Raw genomic sequence first — 14182 nt, forward strand, 5'->3', positions numbered from 1 at the left:
GCTGAGAATGATCCCCCAAACAGTACACATCATCTAACTGCAGCTGTGGCCTGCAGAGCACGTGGAAGAAAGCTGAGATCGCCCCACTGTGCCCCGATACCGACCCAGCTTCATGAGTGGGACCCAGATATGTTCCATCTCTGCTTTCAGCATGAAAACGTCTTGAAAATGGAGACTTGATTGCACAACAACCCAAAACAGAAAACGTTAACCTCGGTAACTTTCTCAGGTATGCCTGAAACAGCTGGCGTTACCATGGAAACTCAACTCAGTCAGTCAGTAAAATCACAGCAGTGATAATGTCACCTGATGACAAACAGCACACATGTATCGAATACTGAAGCTGTTTACCTGCAACACAAAGTGCCTCGAGGTGACGGTTGTTGTGATGAACTGAATTACATATAAAACATGCAGATACATAAATAATCTTTACACATCATTTAGAAAAGCAAAGAAGCAAATCTGTGACTTTGATGTTAGAAATGTGTTGTATCAGTGAAACATACATTTTTTTTAGGACTCATCGAAGACCAGCACCCGTCCATCGAGGTGGACGACCTCACCAACGGCCCAAAGGTTAAATCGAATAAAAATAATCTCAGTTTAAAAATAGTCAAACCTCAGATTTGAAAATCACCTTGATACCTGAAGCCCCTCCCCCTCCCTCAGGCGTTTCAGGCCGGCTTGGTCTTTCGCGTGTGGATCTTCATGCGGCGCAACAAGTGGCTCTTCTGACTGAAACATCTGCCGCAGGTTTTGCAGTCCAGCGTCTCACCTGTGTGACTTCTCATGTGAGTTTTTAACATCGCGGACTGAATGAACCGTTCCCCGCAGGTGTCACAGGTGTACGCGCTCTCTCCCGTGTGCGTCCTCATGTGGAGCGCCAGCTTATCGCTCCTCACGAAGCCTTTTCCGCAGGTGTCGCAGGCGTACAGCTTCACGCCCGTGTGGATCCTGCGATGTATCATCCGGGACCTGTGCTGAAAGGCTTTTCCACAAACATCACATTTCACCGTCTTCTTCCCGCGTCTGTCACACAGTGGCGCTCTAACATGTGAGAGTCGTTCACACAGTTTATGCGTGCTGTGTAAGTATAGTGACCATGAAGGGATCGCTCTGCTGCCCGACTACCAGCTGCTCCTCCTGCTTCCCTTCGATCTGTGGAGCTTCTGGTTCCTCCTGGTCCACACTGGAGCTCCTCTCCTGGTCACAGAGCTGCTGCTCAGGGAGAACCTCCTCCTCCTCACAGACCTGCTGCTGTGGGACGTCTGGAGGGATAAAGGGTTGATAATGTCACAAAAAGAAAAAAAGATCACAGCTGATCTACATGCTTGAAATCAGGGCTGCTGAGTCAATATTAAGATGATTATCATGGAAAACATAATGGACAAGAAGGAACTGATCTTTTAAAATGTAGCGGCTCTGCAACTTTAACAGTTCATAAAACTTCAAAGCTGGAAGTAACGTCTGATCTATCCTGAAATGAACCAAGCCAGCACAGGGAAGTGAAACTTAAAGTCTGCATCTGCGGCTCTTTGTGGCTGCTTCCACGAGAGGTTTCACTCATGTAGGGAACATTTGGTCACCACTCAGGAAGCAGCTTCCTGCTTTCAGCCCATGTTTGCGTTATGACGAGCTGCAGACGGGAGCTCCTCGACCTAAACAGGTTAGAGGAACTGAGAAACGGGGCCGCCCGGCAGGAGTGTCGGAGCAGGCTTTTGTTTTTCCATCAGGTTAAACTGGTGAAGGTTTGAGGCCAGCACAGAGTGAATCCACAGTTCCAAACGATTTCAGGAAAACTGGGAAAAACTAAAAGGTCTCAAATGTACACCGGTTGTCTTGAGTTCTCCTGTTTTCACACATGCACCTCTGCTCTCTTTGGCAGTGCGTCGCAGCTGATAACCCTCCATCTCCTCCTACCCCAGCATCCTCCTCTGTCCTCCTTCATTACACCCATGAACCTCCTCTGAGGTCTTCCTCTTTCCCTCCTGCCTGGCAGCTCCATCTTCATCCTCCTTTGTCTGATATATCCACCCTCCCTCCTCTGCACGTGTCCAAACCCTCTCAGCCTCTCCTCTCTGATGGACTCATCTCTGATCCATGCTGCTCGCTGAACATGTGATCATCTTCAGCTCGGCCTCATGTCTTCGTGTCAGAGCCACCGTCTCCAAACATCCATCCCAGCAGGTCTCACTGCCAGCTTTAAACTTTCCCTTTCACTCCTTTCACTTACGCTGCTGTCCTTTTGTCACAGATCACCCGTGACACTCTCCACCCTGCCTGCCTGTTTCGATGATTGACCCGAGTTATTTAAACTCATCTACTGCTGCCCCCTTCAGCTTCCCCTGTCTCCCTCTTTTTTTTACTGCACTAAGATGTTGACTTTTGACATGTTTTCTGTGTTTGCAGTTGTAAACGTGAGCGCTAATTTCGTGGCTGACCTCAAAAACACCTTCTACGTCCATCAGTGCGTCAAACCTGAGACCCTGTGATCCACACTAGCTCACACTCAGGCTGTGCAGGAAACCCACGGCCTGTTCGCTCGCAGCTGAATAAACGTCCCGCAGAGCTGTGATCAGGATCCTCCCTCAGAGGGACACTCACCTGTCCTGTGCAGCTTGATTTGGGGTTTCCAGGTGATATCCAGCAGTCTGCGCTGACGGTCGATCTCTTCCTCGTACTGGACGATCGTTTTTTCAAACTCCAAGAATATTTGTTCAGCAGCAGCAGTTAGTCGCTCGTTGATGAACTCTCTCAGATACTGAACTGAAGGCATCGTTGCTGCAGCACAGTCTCCGCTCAACAGAAATAAAACTACTATCTGTTTACTTCCTCTGTGTGTCACAGTGAGAGGTTCCGACAGCGCATCGGCGTCTAACTTTCGTTCCGCCTACACAAACGAAGCGTCCACGTGATAAAAGGTAAACACTGAAAACTAACGGGTGTGAAGAAGGAAAGTCAAATATAAAATCATCTTCGTGGAGATTTGAATTTTATTTTTAACCCATCAGAACATTTTTGATGCTTAAAAGTTACAAACTCTAGAACATTCCTGTTGTCCGTTTTTCAGATCTAATAATGGGAGTCTGTTACTTCCCGATCGTTGTCTCTTGAGTCACCACAAAGCCTGGATGCAGTGTAGATGAAACTGCTTTCAGCTGCTCCTTTATTCACACCGGGTAGCTCCACATGTTAGCTTTGGTACTTTTTACTCCAGATGTCCTTCCTGATGTGTCCCTGAAGGATTTGTGTCTGCTCTTGGGGTCAAACCAGGGATTTTTCACTTGTTAAATGTAAACCCCCACACTATCTGCTACCCTGGAGCCACATCTGTACAACAGATCCTGGAGGAACAGGAAGTATGTGCAATAACAATGTTAAAGACTGTTTGTTGTTAAATGGCTCATGATGTGAGGATATATTAAATTACATCTGGATTAAATTCAAAGGATTTTGATCAACTAAGCATGTCTAGAATGAGTCATCTTTCAGACAGACAGGGCTGCGTGACATCGGCTGGGATTGGAAAGCGTACGATATCAGGCAGATTTTCAGGAAAACATTCATGAGTCCATACATTGTTCCCTCATTATCCACCTTTTCAGGGCACAGACACTGACTCGTTCACAGTGTTGGGAAGGTTACTTTTAAAATGTATTCCGTTACAGAATACATGCCCCAAAATGTATTCTGTAACGTATTCCGTTACGTTACTCTCATTGAGTAACGTATTCTGAATACTTTGGATTACTTAATATATTATCGTGCTTTTTACAACTACGTGAATGTACTATTGCTGTGTGATTTATTACTATTACTGAAGGTCCGCGACTCCGAACTGTAGTAAAGGGACCTCTGACTAATACGGCGGGGTCCCTGTCGGCTCGTAGCCGAAAAATAGCTTTACTTTGTTGTGTGGGTCAACTTTGCTAGCAGAGACAGAGAGAGGCGTTGAAAGGCTGCTCCAACGGAACTTATTGTTTTCGGAGGGAAACACGAACACGGTGTACAGTCGAGTCTTAATAGCTTACTTACAACTGGGCTCGTCAGGCACTCTTCTTGGCTGCAGTGGTTATTATTATATTTACATGCTTCCAGCTCCCGTTTTTCCTCGATGACAACTCGTACCTTTCCACTCCCCTTTTTCTCCCTCCTCGCGCTCACAGACCCATAACGTGTATGGCAGTCCATTCTCCCTGCAGCACGGACTACACTGCCCATGATGCTACATTCTTTAGAGCTATGCTTGTAGCATTCAGCCTGTTAGCTTAGCACAACAACAACAACAACGAAAAGGCGCTCTCTCACCCAGGAAACACACAGTCGCAGAGAGAGAGAGCGTCGCCCTGTAACCATGGCAACCGTAACGCTGCCGCCTGGAACAACAGAACGTAGCTGTCAAACAAACCCAAACAGTCCTGACCCGCGACAATATGAAACAGGAAAGTACCGCAGTGTAATCCATTTATTTCAACAAAGTAACTGTATTCTGAATACCACCTTTTTAAACGGTAACTGTAACGGAATACAGTTACTCATATTTTGTATTCTAAATACGTAACGGCGGTACATGTATTCCGTTACTCCCCAACACTGCTCGTTCATCACAAGCAGCGTCTTCCGCAGCTGGAGGTTACATCCTGGCCTCCAGCAGATTTGCACACCATTAGTTTAGTCACGGAGAAAAGGGGCCAGAGAACAGATCAGGGACTCAACTCAGAGTTTAAGCTGGCTCACATTTTTTAACAGTGCACCATCTGAGTATTATCGCTCTGTTCACCCAGATCATTAATAAATAATGCACTAAGCTGCATCCCTGGCCTGCATGGGATCACACACCATGTGATCACACAACATCACACAAATACTTGATAATCAGTGCTCACTAACATCCACATAAAATCCTAGAATGTCATTCAGCAGGACTACCTGGATGCTCTGTTATTACTAGTTAACTGCAGCTTTTGGTGCTTCAAGAGTGGAGGGAGGGAAGTGAAAGCAGGTTCTCAGTGGGCCGGTTCAGTGGAAACTAGACTAAGACTGGGTGACAGGAGAAACTGGCCTAATGCAGTTTTCACTCAGGCCAAACGTAACTGAGCCAGAAGTGCAACAAGTCGCCCAAATGCGTCTGTGATGCGGGGTGACACACGCAGTGTATGTCTACAAATGACCTGCAGGGGGCAGCGGTGCGCCTGCGCTGAGTTTAGTCTGCCAGGAGAAGAAGAAAACCCACTCAAGGTTTATTGTTAGCTTAACTCCTCTGAGGGCTGGAGTGGAAGGCGGTGGGGTTTTCTTTCTTACCCTGTTTCAGGCCCGTGTTTCCGCAGGTGCAGTAATGATGACCTTACATCGGGACCTGAGACGGTTTATTAACGGCCGACTAACTGCTGCCGCCGAAGAAATATTCCTGGAGTTTGAAAAAACGATCGTCCAGTACGAGGAAGTGATCGACCGTCAGCGCAGACTGCTGGAGATCACCTGGAAGCCTCAGATAAAGCTGCACAGAATAGGTGAGTCCACGCTCAGCGAGAAAAACACTTCACGGAGGATCCTAACCGGAGCTCCACGGCACATTTACTCAGCCAGGAGCTGAACACGAGCTGCGGGACAGTAGGCCGTGTATTTCCTGCGGGGTTTGGATTGTTGCGGGAAGAAACGAGTGAGGCCGAACTAACATGGCTGTGATCGGCACACAGTCCGTGGGCCCAGCAGCACGCAGAGCTGGGCCGGGCTAGAGCCGCTGTCAGCGGACAGCGAGGTGGCGATCCGCGTTCAGCTCTGCTTTTACGCGCGGGGTGATTGATGAAGCAGGAGTGCTGGGGCCAGAGTGGGCAGAGGGTCACGTCATTAAATACCTCTCACCTGAAAACAATTCCCGGTGAAAGTTCGACCTCTGACTGTCTGCAAAGTGTCAGGGCCCTGCTGCCATTGGTGCTCTCAAACATCCTTGAAGGGTTGGAGGGAGGCTGTGTAAGATTCCAGCATCTATAACGGCCCTGAGCTCGGTCCTTCACAGGGTTCAGGGTACATAGCTGCTTCTATGAATGAACCCCTCCAGTTTTTGTTCTACAGCAAACGGTGGAGGCATGTAACCCTTAGTGGGGGTTGTCCCCTGTGAGACAGTCCTGAGGGACGTTACATGAGTCGTGTGTGAAAATGTGCTTCACAATGACCCGGATGGCACAGACATGTACACGTCCTCCCAGGCATGACACCCGAATCCCTTCAGGGTTGCACCAAGAATCAGTGTAAAGTCTGTAAATCAGACCTGTGGAGCTTCCTGCTGTGCAAAGCAATAAGAGAGAAGCAAAAAAAAGTAACTTTTATACACAAGGCGCAAAATATTATTTTAAACAGTCGGCCGCATGTCTTCTTTATTAAAGCCTGAATATGGAAACTCTTTCATCCAGCCTGTGTGATATTCCCCAGTTATGACACCGTGTACCAAAACCAGCTGTTTTAGAAAGACCACGTTTCTGTTCATAACGTATCCAAAATCTGTGACGGTCTTTGCTCTCATTTTTCAAATATACATCTATGAAACACTCCTATGTCTTTCTCAATAGAGCCTCACCTGTGGGATTGTCACAGGGGACTGTGGGAGGTCTCATGTGACCAACGTGCTGTCAGTAATGGAAGGAAACACTAAGCACGTAGGAGGCGCATCTGTAACAGATGGAACGGATGGTTTTGTACAGATGTCCATGAAAATGCAAACAAACACATGATCAAAGCGTTAGTCCAAGAATCCCTCTGTTTGAAGAGTCGCTCGTGTTGTTGGTTCCTGCAGCTGCGACGGGGGTTTGATGTCATTTGATGTCGTGCATGATTAATAGTGCGAGCCACCCGCTGTAGCGCTGATTGCTGATTGTTTGGTGGCTCAGAGAGGAGAGTGCAGCTGCAGCTCAGGAAAGAGGAAGGAGACAAAAAGAGACACCAGGGAGTTTGTTTATTTTCCACTTCCTGCTTGAAGACAGAGCAGCGCCTATAAATAGCAGCAAGAGAGGAAAGAATCACATTTGAAGGCACCGGATGAAGGCATTACTCTGCGACCTGTGACAAACACGTCGTCGTTAATGTGTCGTGAATGAAAGCGTTGAATGGAGAGGCTGGAGAATCAGTGTCTGGAGATTAATGAGAAGCCGAATGAGGAAACGGGCTTGACACTGTTAGCAGCAGCAGCTCTGCTCGTGGTCACCTTCCTGTTTTTATTATTGAGCAGCTCTGTGAGCCCAGATAAGAGGAAGTAAAGCTAAATGAAGAATCAAAGCGGACACGTGTGATTCAGCTGAGGAAGAACATCCGTGACATGCAGACCACACTCATACCTGGTTTTTCTGTTCCAGTATTTACTTTCCTTTTACTGACAGCAGACGCTGAGCCACGTCAACCAAACAAGCAGTCTGTGGTTGAAAAGCCTGAGATCCCTGAAATTTGAACCCTGCTGATGGTTTCGCCCTCAGCTCAGTCACGGTTGGATCTCACAGAGACACACGTCCATCTTTATTGGTACATGAATCCTATAATTACTCCTTATCAGAACTGTAATCGCTGCCTTTTTGCTGACCCAGTAATTTGAAATATCTTTGAGCCTTTCCGGCTCAGATCTGCACTCCTCTACGGTCTGCTGGTGATGCGTTCAAGGACTCGTTTAAATGCAGAAAACTACATGTGCTGCATACAGCAGCCTGCAGTTACTAATGCCTGGGATTTTGACTTGATCACAGACTTGCATTCAGAGCTGAAGTTGGTGCATGAAACGTTAATGCTGTCTGACTCTTTCCAGTCATGAACTACATTCAGCCATCGATGTGCACACACTCTGCTGCTGTGTGGTCGTTGTGCTCCTGGGACTCTCTCAGAAAAGACTGATCTCAAACAGAATTATTGATCAATAAAGTTTAAAAGGATAAAACACACCTGACAGGAGGTAAAGTTTGTGGGTCAAAAACGGGGACGTGCAGCTAAAAGTATTTTGTACTCTGAGCTTTGCAAATGACACACATGAAGCCGATTATCTGTTGATTATCGTTAAATTCCAGTTGTGTGTATGAGCAGATGTTTCTCTGTCATCGCACCGGTGACCTTCCTTTTCTCTCTCTGTCCCTCCAGGCCTCCCACAGCACCATGACTCCAACAGGGAGAAACTTCCTACAGAGCAGGAGAAGCTCTCCAGCCTGGAGCAGGAGTCACAACACGATCGTAATAAGGACGAGGCTCCTTCTGAACAGGAGACCTCCAGCCTGAAGCTGGATCCTCCTCAGCAACATGACTGTAATAAGGAACGGGTTCTTCCTGAGCAGGAGGGGAACTCCAGGCTGGAGCAGGAACCTCTGCAGGTTAAAGAGGAACTGGAAGAACTCCACACCAGCCGGGTGGAAGCAGCGCCTCTGCAGATTAAAGAGGAGCAGGAGGAGCTCTGCACCGCCTACCAGGCAGAGCACCTTATAGTGAAGGAGGAGGACGATACCTTAATGGTGACTCTTACTTACGGGGAAAGTGACAGTGAAACAGAGCCAATCAGCGAGCAGCTCCTGTCTCACAGCCCGCCTGCAGCCGAGAGCCGAGATCAGGAAGGGAGCACGAACGCAGCCTCGGGATCGGGCGCAGACGCAGAGCCAAAGCCAACGAAGAGACTCGCTAAAAGCAGAAGTGACAGTGCAGAGCGCGCTCCCATGTCAGAGAGTCAGGGTAATACGGACGCAGGTAAAAAGCCTTTGAAATGTTACGTTTGTGAGAAAGTTTTTAAGGATAAGTCCCAAATAAAAAGACACGTCAGGATCCACACGGGCGAGAAGCCGTTCGCGTGCAGCACCTGCGGGAAGAAGTTCTATCAGATATACTTACTGAAATATCACGAAAGGACTCACACGGGCGAGAAGCCGTACTCCTGCAAAATATGTGCGAAAAAGTTCAGGTGTAGCGACAGTCTGTTGGTCCACATGAGAATCCACACGGGCGAGAAGCCGTACGGGTGTAAAACGTGCGGGAAGAGATTCATCTGCACGTCAAACCTGAAGAGCCACACGAGGATCCACACGGGCGAGAGGCCGCATTCCTGCAAAACCTGCGGGAAGAGCTTCACTCAGAGGGGCAGCCTGACCGTCCACATGAGGACGCACACGGGCGAGAAGCTGTACTCCTGCAAAGCGTGCGGGAAGCGTTTCTGTCAGAGCGGGACGCTGCTGATCCACATGAGGACGCACACGGGCGAGAAGCGCTACTCTTGTAAAATTTGTGAGAAGAACTTTACTCAGAGCAGTCACTTGTTGCGCCACACGAGGACTCACACAGACGAGAAGTCGTCCTGAAATCTCAGCAGGGGGCCGGGGTGAAAACGCCCCCTCCCGGGTAATAAGCAGAGCGTTCGGACGAGCTCCGGCACCGTGCAGGGCGGAGTCATAAAAGCTGGCTCTGGCCCGAACAGCACTGCATTTGTAGCTTTCACAGTATCGCTTTTGTTCTAGTATTTGGTAAAGTGTCCGACGCTGACCCGGGTCGCCGCCTCTGAAATCTTAAACATTCAGCGACGGTGCACCGACGGCCGAGTGCGTTCCCTGTGTGACGCTGTTACAGTGGCTTTGCATGATTCTCTGCTCAAAGCGATCTTCACCTGACAGCGAGCTGTGATGCAGCGTCCGAGATCGTCCTGCCTCCCTTTAAGCTGACTTTTTTTTGATTGGCTGCCCGTTATTGTTGTACGGAGGGTGTCAGAGGCAAGACTGAACATCAGTACAGGTATTAGAAAGAATAACCTTTTAAAAGCGGCGATTCTCAGGCTACGTCCACACGTACACAAGTATTTTTCTAAATGGAGATTTTCCATTTTCAATAACAAAAACAAAAAAGTATAAAATCCACACGTGCATGTTTGAGATCTCCGTCCACATGTAAACGGAAAAAATGAAGTCAAACGCTGTCGAGAACATGCCAAATCCTAACCATGCAGAAATGTTGGCCAATCAGAAGTCTTGCAGGCCGGGAGGGAAAGAGTAAACAAAGAAACGAGTCGTACGTGTGGACAGACATTATTCCTCAACATCACACTGGAAACAGCAAAAAACAAGAAAGTGTGTAAGCGTGTAAATACTGCAGGCAGCACGACTAACACCAACAGTTTGTCTGCACCACTGTAGAAATCCATCATGTAAACAAAAGGCGCTGCAAGACTGAATCTCTCGTCCACACGTAAACACAAAAACTGAGTTTTTGAAAATCTCCACCCTGGGAGGAGTTTAAGTCTCAGTCTTCAGTGCTCCAAACGGCGTTTGGAGGGTGGATGAAAGGCCAAACGCAGAGAAAGAGCTGCATCTTCAAAACTACGTGTGGACGTAGCCTCAGTGCTGCAGATCTCCAGACTTTCATCGGCGCCTCATCAGATACGCGCCGATACGTTTTTACCAAACAAACTGAAACTGAGGATATTTAGGATCTTTTTTAATAAGCAGCTCGTTAAGATCGTCGCACAGACGAGCTGGTTCTGTTCGTAGCGTCAGATTAGCTGTCGCTCTCTCTCCTTTGGCTCATCTGAAACTTTAATGTTCACATCTGTATTTTAAACTGCGTAAAAACAGAGCGCGGGCTCGTTACTGATGCGTGTCTGGGTCTAACGTGGTTGTGAAATCAGAGCGAGCCGGGCTGTGTGTCTGTTCTCTCTTCTGCTGCTCTCACGGTTGTCGTGTTGCGTTGTCGTCTTCTCTGTACTTTTGTGGAGGATTGTGTAAGGGCGCTGAGTCCCACATGCTCTGCCAGTGTTCTGTTACTGTGTGTGCCACTCTTCCACAGAATAAACATGCAGATCCAATCCCTGCGGTCACTGGTGTTTTTTAACCCACGAGCAGCCAGTTTGGAGCAGACGCTGTCTTTGAGGTTTGATTTCTGTCGGCGATCATGCAAACAGGTTCATTTCAGAGTCCCTGCAGCTGCTCCTGAGGAGTGGAAGAAAAACTAGAAAGTGGGATTCAGGAGATCATCCAAGCATTCCTTCCTCTCCAGCTGACGTCAGGAGTGTGGGCTGAGAACCGCTTCCCCCGCCTGAGTGGCCTCAAAGTCGGCTGGTAGTCCTGCTCCAGCAGCCGCAGTGGAAGATTTTCCCCAGGCTGATCTCCCAGCTCCACTCCCACCTTGTGTGCTTGTTATGTCTGCAGTCATAGCAAAGTTAATCCTAACAGATCTTTAGACGTCAGCTGGCTAAATAAACTTTGAAAAGCCTCCTCGCGGATGCCTGGATGTTACACGTCACTGGTTTTACAGTCACTTTGTTTCCTGGTGGAAGCTGAAGGCGGATTTCTGAAGCAGCTTCTGGTCATCAGGCTGAACAAGCTGGCAGAGACGTGATGTCAGTCTTGTTGTGCAAACACAAAGCTGAGTGCAGACGGCGGCGTCGCCCTAAAGCTCGTTTCTCCACCGAATTATGGAGACAGAAGCTGCTCTCTGAGTCCTGAGCTATTATCTTATTTGATCATTTGCACATACATTACCCCGCAGAGCTCTAATAATTATAAGTGAAATATTTCTCCGGTGTTTTTCTGTCATCACATTCGTGTCATTCTGTCCCTCCAGACCTCCGACCGCGACACCTCTCCGAGGATGAGGAGGTTCTCGTGAACCAGGAGAGGGACTCCAGCCTGAACCAGGAGGAACCAGCAGCTCGACGGATCAAAGAGGAGGAGGAGGAGCTCAGCATCAGTCAGGAGGGAGAGCTGCTCGTTCTGGACGAGGACGGCGACACCATCATGGTGACCGTTACGTACGGGGAAAGTGACGACAGCGACCCAGAACCGGAGCGGGAGCAGCTCCCCTCTCACAGCTCTCCCGTGGCCGAGAGCCGACGTCAGGACAGAGGCAACCACGTGGACTCGGGATCGGCTGTGCAAGCGATGTACAACAACGTGGACAACGGCCTGATATTTAGCGGCCCTGTTTACATGCAAGGCTTTAGGAATGAACCTCTGATGATGCAACAAGACATAAGCGACCCGGACGAGAAGCCGTATCCCTGCAAAATATGCGGGAAACACTTTCGTAAACGCTTTAATCTGGAGATCCACATGAGGGCTCACACGGGCGAGAAGCCGTTCTCGTGTAACGTGTGCGGGAAAGGTTTCACTCGGAAGGACAGCGTGATCCTGCACATGAGGACCCACACGGGCGAGAGGCCGTTTATCTGCGGCTTCTGCGGGAGGCGGTTCGGTCGGAAGGATAATTTGGCGTCCCACATGAGGATCCACACCGGCGAGAGACCTCATTCCTGTAAAATTTGCGGCAAAAGTTTCTGCCAAAGTAACGACTTGTTGCGCCACACGAGGACTCACGCCGCCGAGAAGCCCGTTCCCTGCGACATATGCGGGAAAAGATTTCGGGACGCCTCGACGATGAATTTTCACAAAAAGAAGCACAAGTGAGAAGTCCCGAAGTGTTCAGGACTGAAAGGGAAAACGGTTTCATCTTTGTACAAGTAAAACACATCACGTGTGTCACGTCATAGCTCTCTACCTCTGCTACATGTGGGCTGTTTGGACACATTTTGTCTTCCTGGGTGTTCTGTGACTGCGTCAACTTTGAATCGTTTTAGAATTACGAGGCGTTGCTGACCGTGGGTACAAACTTTATCTTCCTCTGTCCGGATTATGTTTGCTTTCGTCTGCAGCCGCATGAGGATATCTGAGCTGTAAGCAAAAGGTCAGAGTCTGCGTGAAGGTGTGGTCAGAATATCTGAAGTATGAAAGTGCTCCCAGTGCAAGGACGGCCCCAGAAATGGCGTGGTGATACAGACCTGTTGCGCATTAAGTGCCATTGAAGTTTCTGCAGCATCAGCGGAGGTGGCTGAATTCTCCGGACACTAAGGAAAGGTCATACAGTGCTTCCTTCACTACGTCCTTCAGCAGAGGATCCTTCAGGGCACAGGTGTCGAACTCCAGGCCTCGAGAGCCGCTGTCCTGCAGGTTTTAGACGTGTCCTTGATCCAACACAGCTGATTTAAATGGCTGAATTATCTCATTAACATGAGGGCTGGTAATTAACTAATCAACCTAGCCCTAACTAACCCTGACCCAGGGTGAGATCTAAAACCTGCAGGACACCGGCCCGCGAGGCCTGGAGGTCGACACCCCTGCTTTAGGAAAACGAGACGATGCCGTCCCGTTTCGGGAAACGAGCGATCGAACCAAGCGACGCGGCTCAGATCATGAAAATGTTAATCCTGTGTTTTCCATTTTATTCTGATTCATTTGACCCTTACAGGCTGTGATGAACCCTCAGCTGAAGTATGATCATCATATTGTGATACAAATAAAATCTGCTTCTTGTAAAGTTGTGTTGTGCGATTTAATTTAATCTTAATTTGTTAAGATTGAGCTGTATAAAAGTATCTGTGGGTTTAGGGTTCACCGGCATTCAGGCTCATCATGGCTGAAGTCCTTCCTGAGGTTGTGCTGGGTCTCTGCAGCAGGAGATGAGCGGACAGGAAGTGCAATTAACCAGAATGTGAGAAACATCTGATTTCCCTTTATGGGCTGTTTTTGACATCAAGTAAATCTGAATAATCTTGATGTGTTAATACAGCCTGCATGAAGACACGCCCAGAAACACGCCCTGCATGGCTGAGCTGCCAGCAGTAAACTGATAAAGCCTGTAACAGCACACAGGTGAGCTCGGAGGATCTCATCTGGTCCTCAGGATGTTGTAGTTTCATTACAATGGACCCACATCAACAACATCCACCGACACAGCATTAGGCACACTGCATCAGAACAGTCGCATCTTTCCTTCACCTTAATGTTTTCCATCGAGGACAAGAAACAGGAGGGAATTTGTTTTTTGGGAACCATTCATCCAGATTCCTCTAACACTGTCAAAGACAGAATATGCTGCGCTAAAACCATCACAGTTTCAGCCTTGTAATAAAGTCTGGACAGTGATCAGATTTTCAAACAAATCCATTAAAATAAAACAATCAAGATCCAAACTAAATGCTAACTTTGAGTAGTTAATACATTTGTTAAGGGAGCAGGAGACTGAAACCCAGAGAAAGATGGAGCAGAGAGGAATGCACAAACAAGCACACGGAGCAAAAACATCTCTCCACAAAGGGAAAGACGAGACCACACGGGACCGATTACACAACGAGACGCAGCTGGGAACCGAGCACAGCTGCAGACAATCAAGGCGGGGCGGCAAT

The 14182-nt window shown here is 48.4% G+C and overlaps 1 protein-coding gene and 1 pseudogene across 2 annotated transcripts in view; one reads left to right on the top strand and one right to left on the bottom strand.

The window, feature by feature from the left end:
- LOC147307576 (uncharacterized) overlaps positions 1-4593 on the bottom strand; it is a 293817-nt pseudogene extending 289224 nt beyond the window's left edge. The window contains exons 1-3 of the transcript XR_015126014.1: positions 4039-4593; positions 2608-3347; positions 779-1271 (exon numbers count right to left, since the gene is read on the bottom strand). The product of XR_015126014.1 is annotated as an uncharacterized LOC147307576 (transcript). The remainder of the gene's footprint in view (positions 1-778; positions 1272-2607; positions 3348-4038) is intronic.
- Positions 3790-13298, top strand: LOC147307592 (uncharacterized). Its single transcript, XM_086271768.1, has 3 exons — positions 3790-5513; positions 8116-8709; positions 11566-13298. The coding sequence occupies exons 1-3, from the start codon at positions 5339-5341 to the stop codon at positions 12405-12407; spliced, it is 1611 nt and encodes a 536-aa protein (XP_086127894.1). The 5' UTR covers positions 3790-5338; the 3' UTR covers positions 12408-13298.
- The last annotated feature ends 884 nt before the right edge of the window (positions 13299-14182 follow it).

This window comes from Aulonocara sp. 'chitande type north' Nkhata Bay, linkage group LG18, assembly GCF_057382095.1.
Source record: "Aulonocara sp. 'chitande type north' Nkhata Bay isolate Kocher_YH1m ecotype deep benthic linkage group LG18, A_spYH_male_GT1.1, whole genome shotgun sequence".
Taxonomy (NCBI): Eukaryota; Metazoa; Chordata; class Actinopteri; order Cichliformes; family Cichlidae; genus Aulonocara; species Aulonocara sp. 'chitande type north' Nkhata Bay.

Excerpts from the sequence above, each read along its gene's own strand:
- LOC147307592 (XM_086271768.1), top strand. The coding sequence starts at position 5,339 with ATGATGACCTTACATCGGGACCTGAGACGGTTTATTAACGGCCGACTA. Across the intron at positions 5,514-8,115 it reads GATAAAGCTGCACAGAATAG|GCCTCCCACAGCACCATGAC; the intron begins GTGAGTCCACGC and ends CTGTCCCTCCAG. Across the intron at positions 8,710-11,565 it reads TCAGGGTAATACGGACGCAG|ACCTCCGACCGCGACACCTC; the intron begins GTAAAAAGCCTT and ends CTGTCCCTCCAG.